Consider the following 21,069-nt stretch of genomic DNA (forward strand, 5'->3'; position numbering starts at 1 on the left):
CGCTTTCTAAATCGTACCTAACTACTATAGAAATCACCATGCAAAGTATGTAATTGATAGGACAATTCTAAATTAACTAAATTAACGAAAAAGCTATCCATTACGGACGGGCTGACCCTAATTAAAAAAAAGCTTCACTTTTAAAAATAAAAATATTTATATATAACATTTTTTACAAAAGAATTATTAGAAATACTTTTGAACATAGAAACATTTCTATTTGTGAATGCCTAGAAGGTTTTCTTTTAAGTTATTAAAATGAATAATATATTAATTTTAGCGGTTTCCTTAATGTTACAAATGGACCACAAAGTAAAATTTTGACAAAATCCTATTTTTTACAGCGAAGCTTTTCTACAAGGGTAGGTCCGTCCGTCCGTCCGTAACGGTTAGCTCTTTTCGTCAATCTAGGCATGTTAGTGAGAAAGCGAAGCATCTCTATAATAGTTGCCAGTTGATCTTTAACTTTTAAAAACTTTTGATTTTTGGAATACTGATTCCTAGGACAATAAGGTAAATAAGGTACATTGTTAAGAGCGAAACAAATTAAGTCCATGAAATGTAAGTATGTCATTAAATAATAATCTGTTTTAACAGTTTTTCAACAGATTTACTAACAATTTTGTTTCATTTGACTTTAATAAAAAATAATATTCTGATTATTAAGTTCTGACACTCTACAAGTGTTAATGTTCGTTTGTCCTTTCGTTTTAGAGCTTCGCTTTTATGGATGATGTCATCCTTGTTTTTTGCCTTTTTATATTAGAACAGTTTAGGCATGTGTGAGGACGGTCAATAAAGCCAATCGCTAAACATTATTCTTAAATCCAAAATCATTTAGAGGGTTGCGTGAAAGCAACTAAGTTTGACCTTAATAAATATAAGAAAAAGCTTTGTAATGACATAAAATTTAGACGTCAAATGCTTTGTTTAGTTCAAGGTGTCATTTAATAAGAAAATTTCATGCAGAAGGTTGTTGAGGTATGGAAGTTTTTAAATAGAAACAAGGAACATAATTTCTAGTATTCATTCGAATCCGGTGGATAGGAACCGGTTCTCATCCATACGAAAAAACTATGTCTAGCATCGTATTATATCCAGCTTTCTACGAATGCCTTTGGCACCTTGGGGCTAAAAAAACTAGTTTTAATCTGATAATTGTACATTCTATATCCGCAGAAAGCCGTTTATAATACGATGCGAGAAATAACTATTCTATTTTTTACGCAATGAAAGCAAACTGTCTATTTGGTACAGTCGCATTAAACACGTGAAAAAGAATTAGTACTTTAACTTTATTGACATAAGAACGAACAGACCGTAATTGTGTTCTTTATTTATTTCTCTCATTTCAAAGTATTTGTATTAAGCCAAAGGTCGTCTTGATTACGCATTATTTGAAAAAATACAATGTGCACAATTTAAGGATGGAAATTAATCTACAAACTTGATTCTCATTGATACAGGGAATCTACACCAAAAATTTCAGCTGTGTATCTTCAAAATCAGCCTAGAAAATCGCATTTACCCAATAGAATTATGGACTGACAGACAGACAAAGTGAATTATAGAGTTGCTTTGCTACTGAAAAAACGTTTGATATCTAAATCTCACCTTTTTCGTCATCATCATCACTATCAAGATCAGCCGGATCTTTGTGGTCTCCAGGATCTACGTTATAATCTTACATACATTCAGATTATCACCAATAGCGAAGTTACTTTATAGCTCACTATGTATGTCCGTACGTATAATAAAGTCATTATGCTCTTCCATATTTAAGATAAAAAGTTTCATAAGGTAATAACCATGAAAAGTAAAGAATGTTAAAATTATTTTTAACCTACCTTTCCTTAAACCTAACCAACCTTGCCACCTCACCAACATCTTAAAAAAGTATGTACCTATTTTATGGAAAGGGGGGGGGGAGTAGAAGCTCCGCTCTGCCTCAATACTTCAATAAAAATAGAGCCATTAAATCATATTTGATTTTTGTAAGATGGCTGTCTTTTATAAATTGCAAGTTTCTTTTCATATAAATGTAAATGTTTAGATTCCTGGGGGTCCAAATCCGCCTCCATCGGCTCCAGGAAGGGTCAAACTGCTCACTAATCCACCTCGGGGGCTCAATACACTCCCAGAGTAATTGTAATCCCTAAATATCAACAAGGATGTCACAACATTCATAAAAATGACGCTAACAATTTTTATTTTCAAGAGTGCATTTTTGCTTTTAATTAAAAGTCTTCGTTTTTTATCAGAGTATACATTTATTCTAAATTTGACAAAAATTTGATATCAAACCACTTTTATTTGTAATAAAAGGTTAAAAAATCTTTAAATCCTTATATGTTTTTGCAAAAACTTAGTTTAAGATATTTGTGCTATTCTTTACAAGCTACGGGAAAACAGGGCACAGTACCTTCGAAGGTGCTTTGACTTTAGTGTCAGAACCTAAATTGGGACATAGTGCATTTCATTACCCTAGGTTAGGTAACTTCATTTCACTTTTCAATAAAATCTAAAATGCAGCGGTTTTTGAGAAAATTAGATTTAAAAATTTCAAGTTCAATTTTCACCCTACCGCATAATCATGACAAGAAAAGCAAAGATTATTTAATTAAAATTTTGAACAACTTTGCTTTTATAAAGTCAGTCATAAAACCTCTCTATATATGATTTATTTAAGGCTGAATTTCCATGACCTTAGCAAAGCAACTGATAAAAATGGCCATTAATTAACTCACTTCAGGAGTGGTTTTATAAAGAGCTTTATAAAAGCAAAGTTGTTCAAAATTTTAAATAAATAATCTTTGCTTTTCTTGTCATGATTATGCGGTAACTCCTAGTGGGTGAAAATTGAACTTGAAATTTTCAAATTTAATTTTCTGAAAAACCGCTGCATTTTAGATTTTATAGAAAAGTAAAATGAAGTTACCTAACCTAGGGTAATGAAATGCACTATGTCCCAATTTTGGTTCTGACACAAAAGTCAAAGCACCTTCATTTGCACTGTGAGGGGTATGACAAAAAATTAACAGATCTACCAAATTTTATCAGTAAAAATCTCATTATGAAAGTTCAAAAAGAAAAGGGCGACGGAGGATATGTAATCTATTATGTATTGACATTATCCTCCTCTTCCCTGCAACACACCACTACAAACAAACACAGATTTTCTCAAAACTTAATTTTCTTTTCTAATTCATTAGAAATTCAAACAAAACTTTTAAAAATAAATTTTCTTTTAGAATTCAAGTTTAAAGAATGCCCTGAAGTTTAAATTCAAAACTGTTTTTTAAACTAAATTATGAGCATTAAGAAAAATAATTTAACTTGTGTTTCGTTTTATTTAATTTAAACAATGATGAAAGCATCAATAAGTATAGCACAGCACAGTCATGGTGTCAGTACTGTAGCAGTATAGAAGGACACATGGAAAATGTATTTACAGATACGGGTAGGAAAAATTTATCCGTTTATCTTAAATAATAGCTGTGAAAATCACATTTCCCATTCAGAATTTTAATGCCCTTAATAAAATAACTAACGCACCTACGGACAAATAAGTTATAGTCCTGATAAACCTACTAACAGACTGAATGATCATTGGAATAGGAAATCTAAAAGTCAAGTCATCAATGTTTAAGAGTTCTGATAAATCATATTTCTGGATGGCCGTAGTTATAAATTAGTTTATTAAAAAATAGCTATCTTTCACTAACTTTTAAGGTTACTTCTGGAATAGGCACAGGGGAAAAATCAATCCCTTTACCACTAACCCCCTTATTTTTTTTATTTTAAAGATATGGGGAAGGGGGGTTATCGTGCCAAAGCCCTGGTAGATCCTACCTAAGATTTGAATTATATCTTTCTTTAGAATCATTAAGATCAGGTTCAGACTCACTCTCAAAATCCCAGGGATAAGTTGGCGTCAGGGTTCTAAAATAAACAATAACAATTATATCTAGAAGTAGCGAAGCAATCTTTTACATCAAACCGACAACCAGGGGCTGTGATTCAGCCAATTAATTCCATTTCAAATTGCCGAAAATTAGATATTTTGTTGGCGTACAGTTGGCGTAAAACTTGTTTTTAGATGTAGCTGAAGGGAAGTGGATAAGAAGGGGGAAAAATAAGGGAAGAGGTTTGTGGGGAAATTTTAACTTAGAATCGTCTGCCTGAATCAAATTCCCTAGTCCCTGCCAACAATGGTTTAATAAATAAGAAGAACAGTAAGTTATTATACACATTAGCAATATTAAACAGTAGGGGTAATACTTGTTATACCTGCTAGATAGGTTAGGTGAGAGCAACAGAGTTTTTGTGTTGGATCTTAATTCATACCTAAACAGGATGGCAACATGTAATTAATGTATGTTGTTGTCCAAATGCAAATTGAATAGAATAATTATAAAATTCTAAAAAAAATTCTCAAAAAATCTAAAGTCTTTCTAGATCATATTAAATTGTTCATAATCAAAAGTTTGAAATTGAAAGGACAAATTTTAACATGTCTAAATGAAGGACAGACAGGCGGATCTATAATATAGAGTACACATACGGAAAAATGGACAAAATGGACAGGTATCTAAAAAATAACCTACTGTCCATCCAATTTTTAACAAAATTTACTTTTTAGTGAAGTTGAAACTTTTTCACTTTGATCCACACTACTCTGATTATAATTTTACTTGATGGGATTTGAATTTTATTCATAAGATAAATAGAATAGAAATTAAAACTTATCTTTAAACTGCTGGGGGTAAAAAATTGTTTGGGGTTGTGAAGGGGGTATATTATAATTGTAAAAATATACGGCCCCCTGTTTTTTTTTGGGGGGGGAGGGTAATATGTTATTTAAAACTAGCGGCTACGCCCCTAGAGGCCTTTTGGGAGGGTTGTGGTACCCTTCCCAAAAATAGTTATAGTTTCAGCGGTTGGCGAGATCCTTCGGTACAGACAAATATACAGACAGTCAAACAAACAGACAAACAAACAAACATCATTTTACTTTATTGAATTTAACGCTCAGCACAAACTTTTAGTTGATTGCTTTATAGCTTAAAGTTATATAATAGTTTTCTTTGTAAATCTATTTTAAAACCAGAATTAAGAATCACTAACTTTAAATTCTAAGCATATTTTTCTATGGATTATGTATAAATGCATTTTGGATCCCACACTACTTTAATATTAATGCATGGTTGTATGCAAGTACTGCCACCAGGGAGGGAGGGGATATTGGAGTGAAAATGTTAATATTCCATAAAGTTTGAAAAACAAGAATTCTCATTTGTTGCAGCTCTAACCAACAACCAAATTAATCCTAAACAATATTTTGTAATTTTAGCTGATTTTTTTCGTGATTTTAAGGGGTTACTCTTCGTAGTAAAGAAGACCCAAATATTTAGATTTATTCCTGCATTTGTTGACTTCAATTCTTTGGACACTTTTAGAATCTTATCCTTTAATTCATTGGTTATTACAAAGTCCCTTAAATAAAAAATTGTCTATGAGGTATTTTAGCCTAAAATGACAACTATTCTATATAAATTTTAATGTTTTATTTTTTAATTGTTGATTTGTGGATTTGCTTGAATTTTAGTAGCAAAAAATGTTCTTGTCCGTCTGTCGGTCTGTAATGATAGTCTGACTATTCCTGGTGATAGAGAGTGCCATAAAAGTACGACAAATCAAATCTATAAGGAACGGATTAAAAAAAACTAATTATTAATTTCATGATCTTTATACTGCGCTTTGTAGAAAATTGTCTGTAATACGATACAACACATGATTTTCAGTATTGATCAAAACCAGTTCTAATGCTGGGGATGTTTATTGTTTTTGAAGCCATCTGGAAATCAGTAATTTAAATGCTTAAAAAATCCTTACTATTAGGACAACTTTTGAAAGTATTTAGGATTAGGTAATTATAAAAAAAAATTTAATTTAAGACTAAACAACTAGAAATTATCGGCTGAGAAAGACTGTGTGATCAACCAATTGGCCACGAGCTCCTGTCAACGTTCACCATGCTAAATTTTTTTGTGTTCAGTCTACAATTCATTAATATCCATCCCTTATGCATTGCCACGTAGATTTTTATTTAAGTTTAGCAGATTTTTTATTTAAGGTATATCATAAAATTGCCAGTAACAGGCTGTTATATTTTTATAATTTTACTATGATATCTTTGATTTTAAGGGAATAATAAGGTTTTCAAAAAAAAATGTAGGACACTGTTTATTAAACTTATAATTAAAACGAGCCGTTTTGTAAATGTTAAAAATTGGAAGAATGTATTAAATAAAAGTTATCGCAAATATACTTATTAAATAATACATTGCATTAGTAATAAAGACCTTTTATGATATTAATTATATTAATTCATCTTATTTTGTTCTACTCCTGTATCCCAGACATGTAATACATAATATTAGGTGAATATTGTAGTGTATCATCACTTCCGCTTCTTAATTTAGAAAAGTTCAAATTCTTGCTAGTCTCAACGATCTTAGGGGATAAGACAATGGGCAACACACCTAATGTAGATTATAACTATTGGTTGAGATGTTTAGACATTGATAATTTAAATCAATTACCAAAAGTTTGAAGCTAATGAATAGTTGTATAGCAATATAATATTACATCAAAATTGTTCAATGCCATTTTGAAATATGTTAATTTATTATCGGTTCCATGATTAGTAAGATCCTTCGCATCACACACACACACATCCTATTAATTTTGAAAAGGATTAACAATAAGTTGCTTTCAGAACATTAATATTATGATAATTGGCGTTTTCTTTGAAAAATTTTTTCTTTACAAAACACTAGCGGATACGCCCCTAGAAGCCTCTAGGGGCACTGATAGGAGGGGGAAAAGTCGACCTCATCCCCTTTTAAATTTGAGTTTCAAAAGAGTTAAAAAAATATTTTTTAGGGGGGTTAGGGGGTAAAGACACTCTCTCCAAAAATAGTTTTAAACCTTCCCAGGACCTATAAATAGCTTCACTGTAAAGGAGAACAATATCGGTTTAGAGGTTAGCGTGATTCTTCGGGACAGACAAAAAAAAGCTTAGTACCTTATATAAGGTTAAACACATATTTTTAGCGGTTATATAAGCTTATGATGTTGATATTTAGACGGAAATATTGGCAAACCATGTGTATAATGTTTATTTATCTAGCTATGCAAATAAGATAAACATTATAGTGTTTATATCATAATTACAATTTAGTGGTTATATATGTTTTAAAAAAAATAATATTAATGGCTTTTTGTTTAAAGATTCACATAAAAATTAACAAAGCTAGCGTGAAAATTATTGTCCGATCGGTTCAGGACTTTACGAAATCATATTAGACATACATCCATGTTCTTTTTTATTTATTTATCTTTGAGGTAATTTTACTTTAGACATAATACCGACTTTTAGGGGGAGGGGGGTAAACCAAACTGTTGGCAACTTTCGACTGAAAAGAAAACTTAAAGAAAAATCTTCTTTAAATCAAGTTTTTGGTAAAAAAATGTTCACAAAAAAATGCTTGTCATAAGCCTTATCATATGGTATCAAATATAATAATGAATGAGCTTAAAATATATCTTAAGTTTGTGCTATTATTATTTTTTATTATATTTGAGGAAACACCAAATAAGTGTAAAAATGTTAAAATAGCTAAAAACAGTATATGGGTTCTAAAATTACAATATTATTTTTTGTTATTTATGTTATTGTTCTACTTACATATGTAGATTTATTTGTTAAATCACGTAATAAAAAAAGTCCAAAAGTTATAATTATAATAGAATACAGAAAATTAATAATGAAAGAGAGTATAAAAGAGAGAGAAAATAGTTAATTCTTGAGTCCAAAGTTTAGTACTTAAATAAAAATGCAATTGTATATTCTAAATTAAAAGTAACAGGATGTTTAAATGGGGAGTTACAGACTCTGTTACCACCCCCCCCCCCCTCCCCCCACCCACCTCCACTAAACGTCCATAAATCTAAGCTATAGAGGAGCTTGAAGCAAATTTTATTTAAGGATTCAATTTGTAATCTGTACATTTCAGTAGACAGAGAAATTTAAATAAATGTGAAGGAATTCCATAATTTCTACTTTTTGTCTTCATTTACTTTTTTATCATTTTATGACTTGCAGATCATGTTCTACAAAACTTAGACTAAATATCATAACTTCAAGTTTGAAAACTTTTGTTGAATATAGTTGAAAGCTTACTTTTTGTTTTTATTATACCCGTGTTTTACATAATTACACAGGGGAAATGTTTCTAAAACACCTCTTTGAAATCGAAGCTCCTTTATTATTAGGGCAGGTCTGTCCATCCGTCCGTAAAGGATAGCTTTTTTTATTACTTTAGAATTAGAATTGTTCTATCTATTTCAAACTTGAGAATTTCCGTACGTCTATTTTAAACATGTTGTTTTTTATTTTTTTTGACAACAAATTTATATGTGATATAATTATCCGATTGGAATACCGATTGGAATGATTTTTGGAATACCGATTCCTGGGAAAACAAAGTAAAACACTATAAGCGAAGTAGCTCGATAATCAAGTCCTAAAAATGTTAATAAGTCTACAAACATTATCCTGTATCAAGCAGTTTTTCAACAAATTTACCTACAATTTTGCTTCGACTCTTATACATTTATATTCTGATTATTCAGTTCTGACACTCCTACCGTTTCAGAGTTTTACTTTTATGGATGTTGTCATCCTTGTTAATATTAGTTTAAACTAGGACTGTAAATAACCGTATTTTTCTCGCCATATTTTGTTTACCATTGTCGCTCTAAGTATTTAGAGTAATCAGCACTAATTAGTATTCAGGTTGTCCAGCATTACCGAGATGGTATGACAGACAGACAGTCAAGAAACAATTGCGATTTTTAAAGCGTAGCCACTCAATAATCGTTACCATAATGTCCACACATCCATTTCAAACATGTTTTTAACTTTTTGACAGCAATTGTTTATGTTAAAAATTATACAATTCATTTGATTTCTGGAATAGTGATTCCTAGGACAACAAAGTAAGAACGAAGCTGCTCTATAATCATGTCCTAAAAATGTAAACAGTATCATGAATTTTGAATCAAATTTTACTTATTTGATATTGTTTAGACTTATACATTCATATTATGCTTATTCAGTTCTGACACTCTATAATTTTTATTGTTCGTTTGTCCCTCGCTTCATAGCTTTGCATTTATGGATATTGTGATCCCTGTTTCATTCCAAAGATATAATAAATGTGATTCTTGTTTGTCAAAGCTAGCTCGTGCATAATACTTACCTAGTAGATCCAACATCAACCATGGAATGTAGACTTCCTTGTTCATTCTAAACATAACAATAACTATTAATAAGCATAAGTAAGACAATAACTATTAGAATTTTTAACAATAGTTCTGTTCACTTGCTTTCCTTCACGTTTTACACCAGTTTGTAATTTTAATGACAGTTTGACTTAAGCAACACATTTAATATGATATTTATTAAAATAGTAAGTTGTGGGAATTTTTGCATATCTAGTAAGATCTCATAAACGGCAAGACATATGGCTACATAATTTTCATGGAAGATTAGTTTTGGTTCCAAAAGTTTTCTTAAATAAAATATCATTATTTTTAAGTATGAATCAAACATTGGGGGGGGGGGGGAGAGTAGGGGCACTGGGGGGGGGGGGAAGGGGGGTTAAATTCTCAAACGCAATCTTATGGCGGAAGTAAAATAAATTTACCTATTTTCATTTTTGTTTAAAAATTCTTTAATGACATTTTAAGAATAAGTCGTTCGAATTTTATCTTCCGCTTCCCTCATTTCTCACAAATTCTATTTTATTTTGGCCGAAACAAAGACACAATATTCTTTGAAGCTTGAAATTAAATTTGAATTCTGTTGGAAACGGGACGGGGCACAGTATGCCTTCAACCAATGGATGTATAATATTTGTGAATATTATGACAGGTGGAAAATTGTCGTCAATTTAGCTTGCTTATTAGTCAGTTCGTTCATCCAGTAGGAGGAAAGGGATTTGATGTTGAGTATCGTTATTTTAGCCCACTGCATGTTTCACTTTATCAAAGAACATGAAATTTTGGTGTAATATCTAAGTTTTAATATATCCATTTGACAACCATTCTAATCAAAATAGGGCAAAAAGTTTGCATATAAGGCCATATTTGGTAATAAAACGCAAGTTAAAATAGCATATTTAGTTATTAAAAAAAAACGAGAACAAAAGGATTCAATTAATATATAAAATAATGAGAAACAGTGTCCAGTAAAAAGTGACGTCATTCAATACAAATGACCAATGATAGGCCAGTATACATTGCAATTGACCAATTGGTCATTTGTATTGTATGACGTCATTTTTTAATGGACACTATACGCTGTTTCAAATAATGACAAAATTAGACGGCAAATATTGCATCTGATATGCTTTAATTATTGACCAATTATAAGTAAAAAGTTTACGAGATTTTATAAAGCAAAAAATCAAATTTGTTACAAGGTTTAAACATTGCTAAATTATATAACGCGACCCAAGATAAATATTGAAAATTATGTTTGATGAAAGGCCTATCCATCAAACATAAAATTTCCCCATAAAGAATAAAGATATAATTTCATTTTTCTGTCTGATAATTTTTGTTACGAAGAGAAACTTTAAAACCATTTGAAGAATGCAATGACATAAAAGCAGAGCTGGATCTTTAAATCATTTCAATGGTGCGCTAAATTGGGGTGCGCCGAATTTCAGCCAATCGCAACGCGGCTCTGCTCTCATTTGTGGAAAGTTGGCTCATCTCGATTTGGCGCACCATTGAAATGATTTAATGATCCAGCTCAGGGGGAGCATTATCTTTAAAGTAACTTAACAGCTATAGAATAAGTAAAATGTTAGGCGTATCAACATCAAGCTTACAAGGTTTTAGTTGAAACAGTTATATAACTCGAAAATAGCTACTATGATATATACCGATATGAAATACAGAAATTGATGTGCTGCCTTGGCTTATTTAAGATTTATAAAGCAGCTAGTATAGATAATATTTTCCATTATAGCTTCTAAACCGAATAACATCCCTTGGATTAGAACCGGTTCTTAAACATACTTAAAAATCATGTTTATCGTCGTATTACAGATTATTTTACACTAATATTAAAAAAAAATCTTAAAATTAATACCAACTTTTTTAGCTCAGGTTTTCAGCCCCTCGGGGACAGCAAAACTAGTTTTAATCTAATTTTCATTCTAATATCCGCGGAAAGCTCTTTATAATACAATGCGATAAATAACTATTACTTAAAGTTTATCATTTGAATTTTTGACAGAATACCTATAACAAAATAATTTATTACACTAGTCCTGAAAGCCTCAATAATATAACAATTTCTTATTTGTTGACTTAACAACCTTGGGGACTGATTGAATTTTGAAGGGTTGGGTTGAGTGTCCTAACGCTTCAACCACAAATTGTAATCTACAGAAGGTGTAATTTTCAGTATCATCATTGGGTATGTACATCAACCTATCGGCCATTGTCCTATCCCTTAAGATCCCTGAAATAAATACTAAAAGTAAATGTATACCTGAACAGGAGTATTGTTATTTCCAACTCGATTTTCTAAAAAAAATATTATCTTTTTATAGTTTTTGCGTAGCTGGACAAATTGTCCCAAAATCAGCCATGTGACGTCAAAAAATGAGGGATATCCATCTCTTTTTAGAAGTTTTCTTTACCACTTTTCCTCTCATCGCTCTCATTTTTATGACGTCACATGGCTAATCTTTTAGACACTTTGTCCAGCTACGTATTTTCAAAAGGAAAAAAGTATGAATATTACTTTGTCCTCTTACTCTCAGAAAAAAAACTCAAGATAAAACACATTTTTGTAATATTGTTTCTTATACCAGCTAATATAGATAACAATGATGATAACAACGTAATACCAAAATTAAACAAAAAATATAAATGAATAACAGAGCTTCAATAATTATCTTTTGAATCTTAGTTTATAACATGGAATATCAGCAAATTTGTAGCTGGACAAAGTGTCAAAAAATTAGCCATGTGACGTCATAAAAATGAGTGATTATCCATCTCCTTTTTTAGGGGCTCTCTTTCCCACTTCTCCTTTCGTCTCCCTCATTTTTATGACGTCACATGGCTGATTTTTGTGACAGTTTGTCCAGCTACGCAAATTTTCTAGAAAATAAAAATCACTATCATGTCAGAGATATATTGTTATTTCATTAGTTTCAACAAAAACAAATAACTATTTAAGATAATAGCTATACGTCCCATGGTAGCGAAGACGGTACTAAATATAAGAAGTTTAGTTTTTAAAAATAAAGTTAGTCATTACACCAAGATTGATTTAATATTAGACAATTTTCTTTAGAATTTTTGAAAGTGTATAGATTGATAAATGATTAATAGGTAGATGGTTAGATGGATGGTTAGATAGATGAATAAATGGATCGATAGATAGAATGATGGATAGATCGATAGAAAAGTGGATGGATAGATAGATAGATAGAGTAGTGGATAGATAGATGGATGGAATGATTACTCTAATGAATATATAGATCGATACATGCCTATTTTAGTAACATCATTATCAGCTGATTTACTGCTTGTAGGATCTGAAGGTGTCGCACTAGAATCACTTTTTCTTCCCTTTCTTCATTAAAAAAAAACATATACAAATCATCATTTTTATAAATAAATTTTATTTTTTTACAATGTTGGGAGTGATTTTTTTTTATCTAATGTTACCACTTTTTATATAACAGGCATTCTCATGATTATAATAAGCAAAATTACCCCATCTGCAGATTAGAATTATCGATGAAAGTTTTTACACTGCTAGTTTAAACCAACCAATCAAGTTATTAGGCCAACGAATTAAAGAGCCAGTATGATTCACAGTCCAATCATTCCTCCCTTCATGGTTTCACGAACCCGCGATTTTTATTATTTTATACATATATATTATATATGTTCCTAAGTCTTAAAGCAGATGGAGATGTTTCTTCGCCTTTTACACTGCTAGAAATAACGCATTAAGATAATTGTATGTAAGTATCGCAGCCATAATTTTATATTGTATGTTTATAATATTTTGTTGCTTTAAAGATAAGGGGCGAGGACTTCTAAATTACCCCACATCCACTTCCCTAGATACATGTAATACCACACAATAACATACCATATCTTAACCTTTATATGATCCATAAACATTAAGGGCCCATTCGCTTTAAATTTGACTCAAGGGATTGTAGGTAGGTATCTTAGCAATCAATAATGGAATCAATTTTATAATACTTTTATTTTATTATCCGTGGAAAACTATCTATAACCCGATGCGATGAATAACTATTATCTTAATGCATTCCTTATAAGTGTAGAGTGTTGAGATGAAGAGCTAAAATCAGATATATAAAGTCCACTGTAGCTTGTATCTAAAAAAAAAATATTTTTTACAGTGTACCATAACGGTTAAGATATATAATGACATGTGAATGTTTTTAGACCAAGGAATTGTCTATTAATTGTCCTGATATTCCATCAAATAAACTTTTTAAAATGTAAATTAGATAGTTAGGTTAGGTGAAGTAAGTAAGAACTTTAATAAAATTTATATTTTTGTGGCTCAGCCGCACCATTTGAAGTAAAAAAAACTATAGTTAACTTGTCTTCTACTTTTGGATATTGTCATCCTTGTATAAAGTATGAACGACGTAAATTTATTAATTTTGCAATTTATTGGTTCAAGATTTATGTGTTTAAATCTTAGCATGTTCAGCCAACAATTTATCTTAGCCAAAAGATTACATTCTTAAGTTTAGAAAATAGTACGTGCGTCCATTAATTTGTAGACAAGAAGATTCCTGTAACAATGAAGTAATATTAAGAATAAAGTTCTAAGTGTAGAATATCTATAATTGTCATAAGATGGAATCTTAGGCTTAAATATTCATGCCTTTCAAATAATTTTAAGATAAAAAAACTCAAAGCACAATGACTCAATCAATTTACATTAGTCCTATTGACTAACATATCATGTTAAGCTTCACTTTAATGGTAAAGGCATGCTTGTTAGATTACATTTTTTGGATGATATCATGAACAAACAAAAAATACTTATTTATGTACCTTAAAAGAATTATCTTTAGCTATATAGTATATTATCCCATAGGATATGAACAGATTTGTCTTATATTAGGATATAGATATTAGCATCTACCATAGCCTTTAGGGATTTCACTTTAGAAGTTATTATTTTTTTAGAGGTGGTTGGTCGTAAGATAAGCATGTATCTAGCGAAGGTGCCCTATGATTCACTTTATATTTCGTTCGTCTGAAGACGATGAAAGTCGCTCAAAAAAATTTTGACGTCATAAAAAGGAGGGACGAGGAGAGGTGGAGTGGGAAAGAAAACCCCTAAAAAAGATATGGATAATCCTTCATTTCTATGACGTCACATTAAGCGATTTTCACCATCTTCGTCCGTCCACCCGTCAGTCCATAGCGCAATGGGGGAAATTTTATTTTCTTGGGTGTTATTTAAGATAGACAGAGGTATTGACTACTAATGGTAAGGGGAGAGGAGGTAGTTCATTTTCCTTTAAAAAATAGCCGTAACCCTATAATAAATACACGTGTCTCTCTTAGGAAAATATCTCAAAACTCATTAACATTTAAAATTGTGTGCAAATAAATAATGTTAAATGTTGAACTGTATTTTGCATGGCTAAAAGTTTAAATTGCAGATATCCATGTGCAAATTTGGGACTCTACTGCAATTGTATTGTGCAAACCAAATTTGTAAACACACAAACACTCATACATGTGTATACTCAAAGTATAAACTAAAAGAGAAAACTCCCATTTTTCAAATTGTATTTTTTCAAGTATCTTATATTTGTGTCTGTCTATCATAGGCATATCAAGGAATGGGAAAAACAATGGATAATAAATGCGGATCAAAATTATTGGCAAAAAAGATTTGGCGTTGTTATAGTTCTTTATAACACTCAAAGGTTTTAAGTAAACAAGAGGCAGAATTATATTCCCATGTCCCCTCCCTCCCTTGTGTGTACATTTTTAACTTTCTTTAAAAAAAAAACAATCTATAATTGTATAACAGGTTTTCAATGGCTCTTTGCAGGTTCTCTTTGCAGGTTTTATGCTATTATTATGTAAACTGTGTACCTGTAACATATACCGCTGGCGCCAGATGTGCCTTATTTACATCCTGTTTCGGGGGTATGTTGTTGGATCCATAACCGCCGCCAAGAATTTTTTGTATCGGAGTTCTGGTCAAATTTCGCGGGTAAAATCTTCGCTCGTTTAGAGTTGGAGAAACTGTACTCACAATTCGCTCCCTAAAAAATGACATTCAATTTTAAGTACTATTTACAACAACCAGCTAAATGAGAGATTTGAGTTTAAACTTTTTTATCGAGGGGTCCAGGGGGTTTCCTTCAATCCTTACAAAAGGGTTAGGCTTATGCCTCTCCCCCCACACTCTGCTTTCTTGTACCAAAAAGAGATATTGAGACAAAAAGCAAGGATTTTCATTTATTTACACATCATGGAGAAATAGAACTAAAAGGATGACAACATCAAAAAGTAGTGAAGAACAAGAATATTGAAAGATATCAACAAAACAAAAGAAAAACAAACTCTTGAAGATAAAAGGTAAACAAGAAATTCTCAAAGCTGTAAAAATATAATTTTTTGTAATCAAAACTGACATTTAAATTTAAGGGTTCCTAATAATATTAAAGAAATAAATGACCTACCTTGTCTTTAATGGACGGATTCCTCTTGGGTTAATTGTATCAATCACCTGTCCAGCAATTTTCTACGATAAAAAAAGAAATTCCTTAATATAATCTTAATGAACTAAAAGTGTTCTGTATCAGAAATATATTTAAATGCATAAGATTTACAGATTATTCTATTATTAATTATAACATAACAGAAAAGCTGGCAAATTAAGAACAACAATTAATCTGCAAAATATGGCCCAAACTTAAAAGATTGTATTATCTGTCTGTAAATTTGCAAAGAAACCAAAGGACCCTTTTGCTATATAGATAAAACAGTTCTGCTATAGGAGATATTTTCAAGTCAAAACTTGATAGGTATCTATCTAATTTTTATGATTAAGAAACTATACATACATATACTATCTTATTAAAATGAATAGCTTGTTAAAAGGATACATTTAGATATTTTGTAGGTATCAGGTCCAGATGTAAAACTTCACTCATAGTTATAATAAAGTTGTGCATACTTGTGAAATTTAGGAAACCATATCAGCTTACACCACAAACGATATTAATTTTAAAAAACACAAAACCTATACATGGTTTTCAGCTGTTGTTGGGGGGCAACATAGTAATTATGACTACCTCTCCATTTGCCCCCCAAATATTATTTAAGATTGGTTATTCCTTATACTCTACATCATATTTCACTTGTAGGTTATACCTTATACCTGACACCATATGGAATTCTTAGATATCTATAATACACTATGTGTATTATTTGTAAATTTAGAGTATACCAATATTTTGTTTTCAAAGTTAGAATAACACAACAATGATAAAATATTCATATATTTATGTGTATGATCACAAAACTTTTTGCTTTCTCATTTCTTGTAACTTTTATATCTGAAAAAAATGGTTTGACATTGCACAATATTTTGTTAATTCAATAAAAATTCATTTAAATCAAATGAAAACAAATAAAATGGAGTAAGCAAGCACAAATTTATCCAATTTAGAGATATTTGTTGAAATAAGAGGAAAAGCTAAAAATGGGTGTATAATTTTATATTTGATATAACTCCTTTAATTATGGGGAGGAAAAACAAAATTGAAACTATGCTGTTGATCTTCTAATAAAGTTTCCTACCTTTGGCGATAGTTTTGGAGATAACTTTGGTGATAACTTAGGTGAGAATGTTGGAGATAATCTGATGCTTGGGATACTATTTACTCCTGGTAAACATCCACTTCCACTCTATAAACAAAAAAATCTGGTCTTACATAGTGCTGCCACTCATAACCACTAATTGTTTATGTGTTTATCGCACAGAAATATTTATGCTTTTAAGACATGTGGATGAAGAGGAATAAATTGTAACAGGCATTCAACAAGACCAAATTTACTTTTTCTAAAAATGCTATCTGATTATCTTACATAATTCTTAGTACTGTTTACTATCTTTTTGCTATCAAAATATTTCAGTTTATTAATTTTCATAGATCTGAATAGACTAATTTTACAGAATTCTTCTCAAAATTATAAATCTGAAAAGAAAAACAATTCTATAAGTAATAAGTTCATCTTAAAACTACATTTCATCTCTTAAAATATTATTTGTTCCTTAAAATATTAAAGTTTGCTGTAATACTTGGTGCGCTGGAAGAAAAGGAATTTGAACTAATCCAATTTTATCTGATTAAATTAAGCACTTGATTGAACATTGTACAAAACTTTCTCAAGAGATGTAATTTTGCTGTGAAGAGTAGGAATTATGAATAGTATTTCAACTTATATCAACTTGTTTTAATAGATTAATTGATTTCAATTTTAGAGCACTTTCACTTGGACAAAATTAAGACGGAAAAAGTTAACTAAAATCAATAAAAAAAAACAATAAACACAGTGTTTTAATTTCTTCATATTTTTTTTATTATAAAATGTATGTGTTTATGGCTATGAAAACAGCACTCTAAACCACCAATAATCACCATTATTTCTTACTTTGTTTTAATCTACCTCCTTTGTTTTCTTCCCAAATTACTTTCTTTGTTAGCATTTTTCTGTATTTGCAAATGTTGAGTTAAACTTCTCTTAATTCTTTGTCATAGATAAATCATGTAAGATTGGCTTTTTTATAAATAGCTCTTTTCTGCAAGGGACAAAATTTGAGATAAACTTTTTACCAGTTGTCAAAACAAAAAATAAAGTTTGCAACCTCGATGTCAAACAGAGGTGGATTCTTAAAAAATCAATCATCTCTGAATCCGCTATGGTAGCCAGATCACAAAATCAAATTTAAAGAAAAGTGTTCTAAATTTTAATATTATAGAATAGTTATTAACATAAGATTTTATTTATTTTTTGTAGATTTTCTATATGATTTTGTAGGATTTTTTACAAAAATAATTTTGGTGATCTGGCAACCATAGCCAATTCAGCGATCCTAACTTTAAAAAAGAATCCACCTCTGCTTTTTTCCAGGTTGCACTACATACTCTTAATAAACTGAAACCCAAACTAAAATACATCCATTGTACTGGCGAAAACACATCCACTGTAAATTGGCTGGATGTTTAAATGGCAGTCCCCCAAACTAACACACACATAAAATACACCAAACTTACCATAAATACCAAATTGTTTAACTTTCTCAAATCAAAACAAGGTTGAGAATGGTAAAATATATAAAATATAGTTAATTTTATCCAACCCTGCAGGGGCTTTTACATGCTCAACTAACCTAACCAAATTACCTTTTGTTTATCTTGATCCCCAGTTCCAAGCAATATCATTTCCTCGGAATCCATTTTTATTTTATTTTGTCTTTCTGAAATACATATTAGATAAATATACAATATAAATTGTTTAAAGAAACTCTTTGCTCCAATAGTTAGGCTGGCAAATGTCACCTAAGAGATATGATACTCCCACTTAGGTTTTTGCTATGTTTTATGCTATTGTTCTAAAAGGACTTATCGACTTTCTGGTAACGGTAATAGAGTTGCTGCACTTTCTTAATCGTACCTAACTGTTACAGGAATCACCATGCAAAGTTTGAAATCAAAAGGACAATTCTAACATGCCTAAATTAACAAAACAAGCTAACCGTTACGGACGTAGGGACTGACCCTAATTATAAAAAAGCTTCGCTTTTGAAAAGAAAAAACTTGAAAAAATGCTAGAGTTATATATAAAAAGTTTTAAAATTTTTGAATAGTATGTAATATAATATGTATAATGAATAGGAAATTACAACTGGTGGAAGTTGCAAATAACATCTGCTTTACTTCAAGTAATATCAATGACACTGGAAAAGGAAACACAAATATTCTATTTTAAGAATAAAATTATACAGGAAAACATCTAAAAGAAATTAATTAATTTTGCTAAAATTAAGTACAAGACAGAAACATAGGTCAGGTAAAAAGCAGAAATCTTATATGACATAAATTTATGTCCATCTCTGATGATCTTTGAAAGTGCCCAAAGCCCAATGTTTTAAGCCAACGAATGAGATAATATGCTAAAAAAATTTAATACAGCCCAGTGTCCCCGCCCTCTATGGATTTAGAAAAATTGTATGATAGGTATATAAGAAACAACATATATGTACAGTGGTTTGCGAGATCTTTTGGTGCAATCATACAGACAAACACGCACGCATTTATCGTAACTTTTTACATAAGAATAAGATTTGATAAAGTTGATCAACCACTTATTGATTAAATTATCTCGGCATTCGACAACAAAAAAACTTTGAATATTTATAAGCATGCCACATTCTTAAACAATATTAAACTTTGCAAAACACTTTCTATATATAGACATTAGATCTTTTGGACGCCCCTGCTGAGTTTGGTTATGTTAAAAAAGTTTTCTTTAAAAAATCAGTTTGATATCTTTAAATATTAGCTCAGAACTCATATTTTTTGTGTTTTGGGGGGTCTTTTGCTCCACAAGCCCCTCAAAGGAAAGTCCCAAAATGAAATGTGTAATCATTACTGAGTTCAGTTTTATTTAAAAAATTTTCTTTAAAAAAATCAGGTTGATATCTTTAAAAATAAGCTCAGAACTCAATTTTTTTGTGTTTTGGGGGGTCTTTTGCTCCACTAGCACCTGGAAGGAAAGTCCCAAAATGAAATCTGTATAGGTTGCTGAGTTTGGTTATGTGAAAAAAGTTTTTTTTTAAATTAGGTTGATATCTTTATAAATAAGTCCAGAACTCATATTTTTGTTTTTGGGGGTCTTTTGCCAAACAAGCCCCTAGAAGGAAAGTACCAAAATGAAATCTGTAAATGTTACTGAGTTCAATTATGGTAACAAAAGATTTTTTTTAAAAATCCGGTTGATATCTTTAAAAATAAGCTCAGAACTCATATTATTAGTGTTTTGGTGGGTCTTTTGCTCCACAAGCCCCTCAAAGGAAAGTCCCAAAATGAAATGTGTAATAGTTACTTAGTTCAGTTTTATTTAAAAAGCTTTCTTTCTGTGTGTTGATATCTCTTTTACTTCTTGAGATAACTACTGTTTACCGAAGAGGGGGGCAAGTAGGGGCACAGAAGTTTAACTGCCAGTTTTTGCCGGTTTTGGTGCTGGAGGCGCCGATTTTTTTTAACTGAGCATAATATCTTAATAAGTTGTAACTAGAAGCAGTGAAAAAAGTGACAAAAAAAGATATTTTTTAGGCCTTTTCAAAGGGCAGTTTTGAAATCCCGTTATTTCATAAAAAAAAATTAAATGCCTAGAGAATGGCTTACAAGATGAATTCAGGTGTTCTGCATATTTCAACTTAAACACATAAAGCCAAAGATATAATATCCCAAAAATCTTTTGTCAAAGTCTACTCTACACCTAGCACTGGCGATTTCTATTTTCACAGGTATAAAATGCATGATTTTAGAAAACTGACTGGCGCTAGGTGTAGAGTAGACTTTGACAAAAGATTTTTGGGATAATATATCTTTGCCCTTATGTGTTTAAATTGAAATATGCAGAAGAGCTTAAAACCTGCACATTGATGAGATATTGTTAAAACCGCCGTGCTACCGTTATCTGTTGATATTTTACATGCCTGGCGCTAGGTCGCCAGTAGAGATAGAGAGCTGAAATTTTGTACATGTATTTCTAGGCTCCTAAAGTAACTTTTTAGGTTAGCAGAAGACTAAAATTCGAAAAAGAGTATTTTCATGAAATGATCTAATAGACATTAACAAGGAGAACAACATCCATAAGAAC

The 21,069-nt window shown here is 30.6% G+C and overlaps 2 protein-coding genes across 2 annotated transcripts in view; both read right to left on the reverse strand.

Moving 5' to 3' along the window:
• The window catches only part of Ca-alpha1T (Ca[2+]-channel protein alpha[[1]] subunit T), a 90,657-nt gene extending 77,931 nt beyond the window's left edge, over positions 1 to 12,726 (reverse strand). Inside the window, exons 1-7 of the mRNA XM_080173539.1 lie at positions 12,648 to 12,726; positions 11,636 to 11,670; positions 9,330 to 9,376; positions 4,291 to 4,347; positions 3,853 to 3,942; positions 2,058 to 2,155; positions 1,615 to 1,671 (exon numbers count right to left, since the gene is read on the reverse strand). Of these exons, the coding sequence (XP_080029665.1) occupies positions 1,615 to 1,671; positions 2,058 to 2,155; positions 3,853 to 3,942; positions 4,291 to 4,347; positions 9,330 to 9,352 (325 nt within the window). The 5' untranslated portion in view covers positions 9,353 to 9,376; positions 11,636 to 11,670; positions 12,648 to 12,726. The remainder of the gene's footprint in view (positions 1 to 1,614; positions 1,672 to 2,057; positions 2,156 to 3,852; positions 3,943 to 4,290; positions 4,348 to 9,329; positions 9,377 to 11,635; positions 11,671 to 12,647) is intronic.
• Positions 12,727 to 13,028: 302 nt separating this feature from the next.
• LOC145330441 (uncharacterized) lies at positions 13,029 to 18,657 on the reverse strand. Its single transcript, XM_080175075.1, has 6 exons — positions 18,588 to 18,657; positions 16,981 to 17,088; positions 15,858 to 15,919; positions 15,265 to 15,437; positions 13,445 to 13,511; positions 13,029 to 13,095 (listed from the first exon to the last, which is right to left on the reverse strand). Exons 1-6 carry the CDS (start codon positions 18,639 to 18,641, stop codon positions 13,029 to 13,031), a joined length of 531 nt encoding a protein of 176 aa, XP_080031201.1. The 5' UTR covers positions 18,642 to 18,657.
• Positions 18,658 to 21,069: the final 2,412 nt, after the last annotated feature.

The sequence above is a fragment of the Acartia tonsa genome, chromosome 10 (genome assembly GCF_053477335.1).
Source record: "Acartia tonsa isolate MP-2025a chromosome 10, ASM5347733v1, whole genome shotgun sequence".
Classification (NCBI taxonomy): domain Eukaryota; kingdom Metazoa; phylum Arthropoda; class Copepoda; order Calanoida; family Acartiidae; genus Acartia; species Acartia tonsa.

Bases quoted from the DNA above. Each gene is read 5' to 3' on its own strand.
- LOC145330441 (XM_080175075.1), bottom strand. From the start codon at position 18,641: ATGGATTCCGAGGAAATGATATTGCTTGGAACTGGGGATCAAGATAAA. The intron at 15,438-15,857 runs GTAGGTCATTTA...GTCATTTTTTAG, and splicing joins ATCCGTCCATTAAAGACAAG to GGAGCGAATTGTGAGTACAG. The intron at 13,096-13,444 runs GAATGCATTAAG...TATTTCTAGCAG, and splicing joins CAACACTCTACACTTATAAG to TGTAAAAGGCGAAGAAACAT.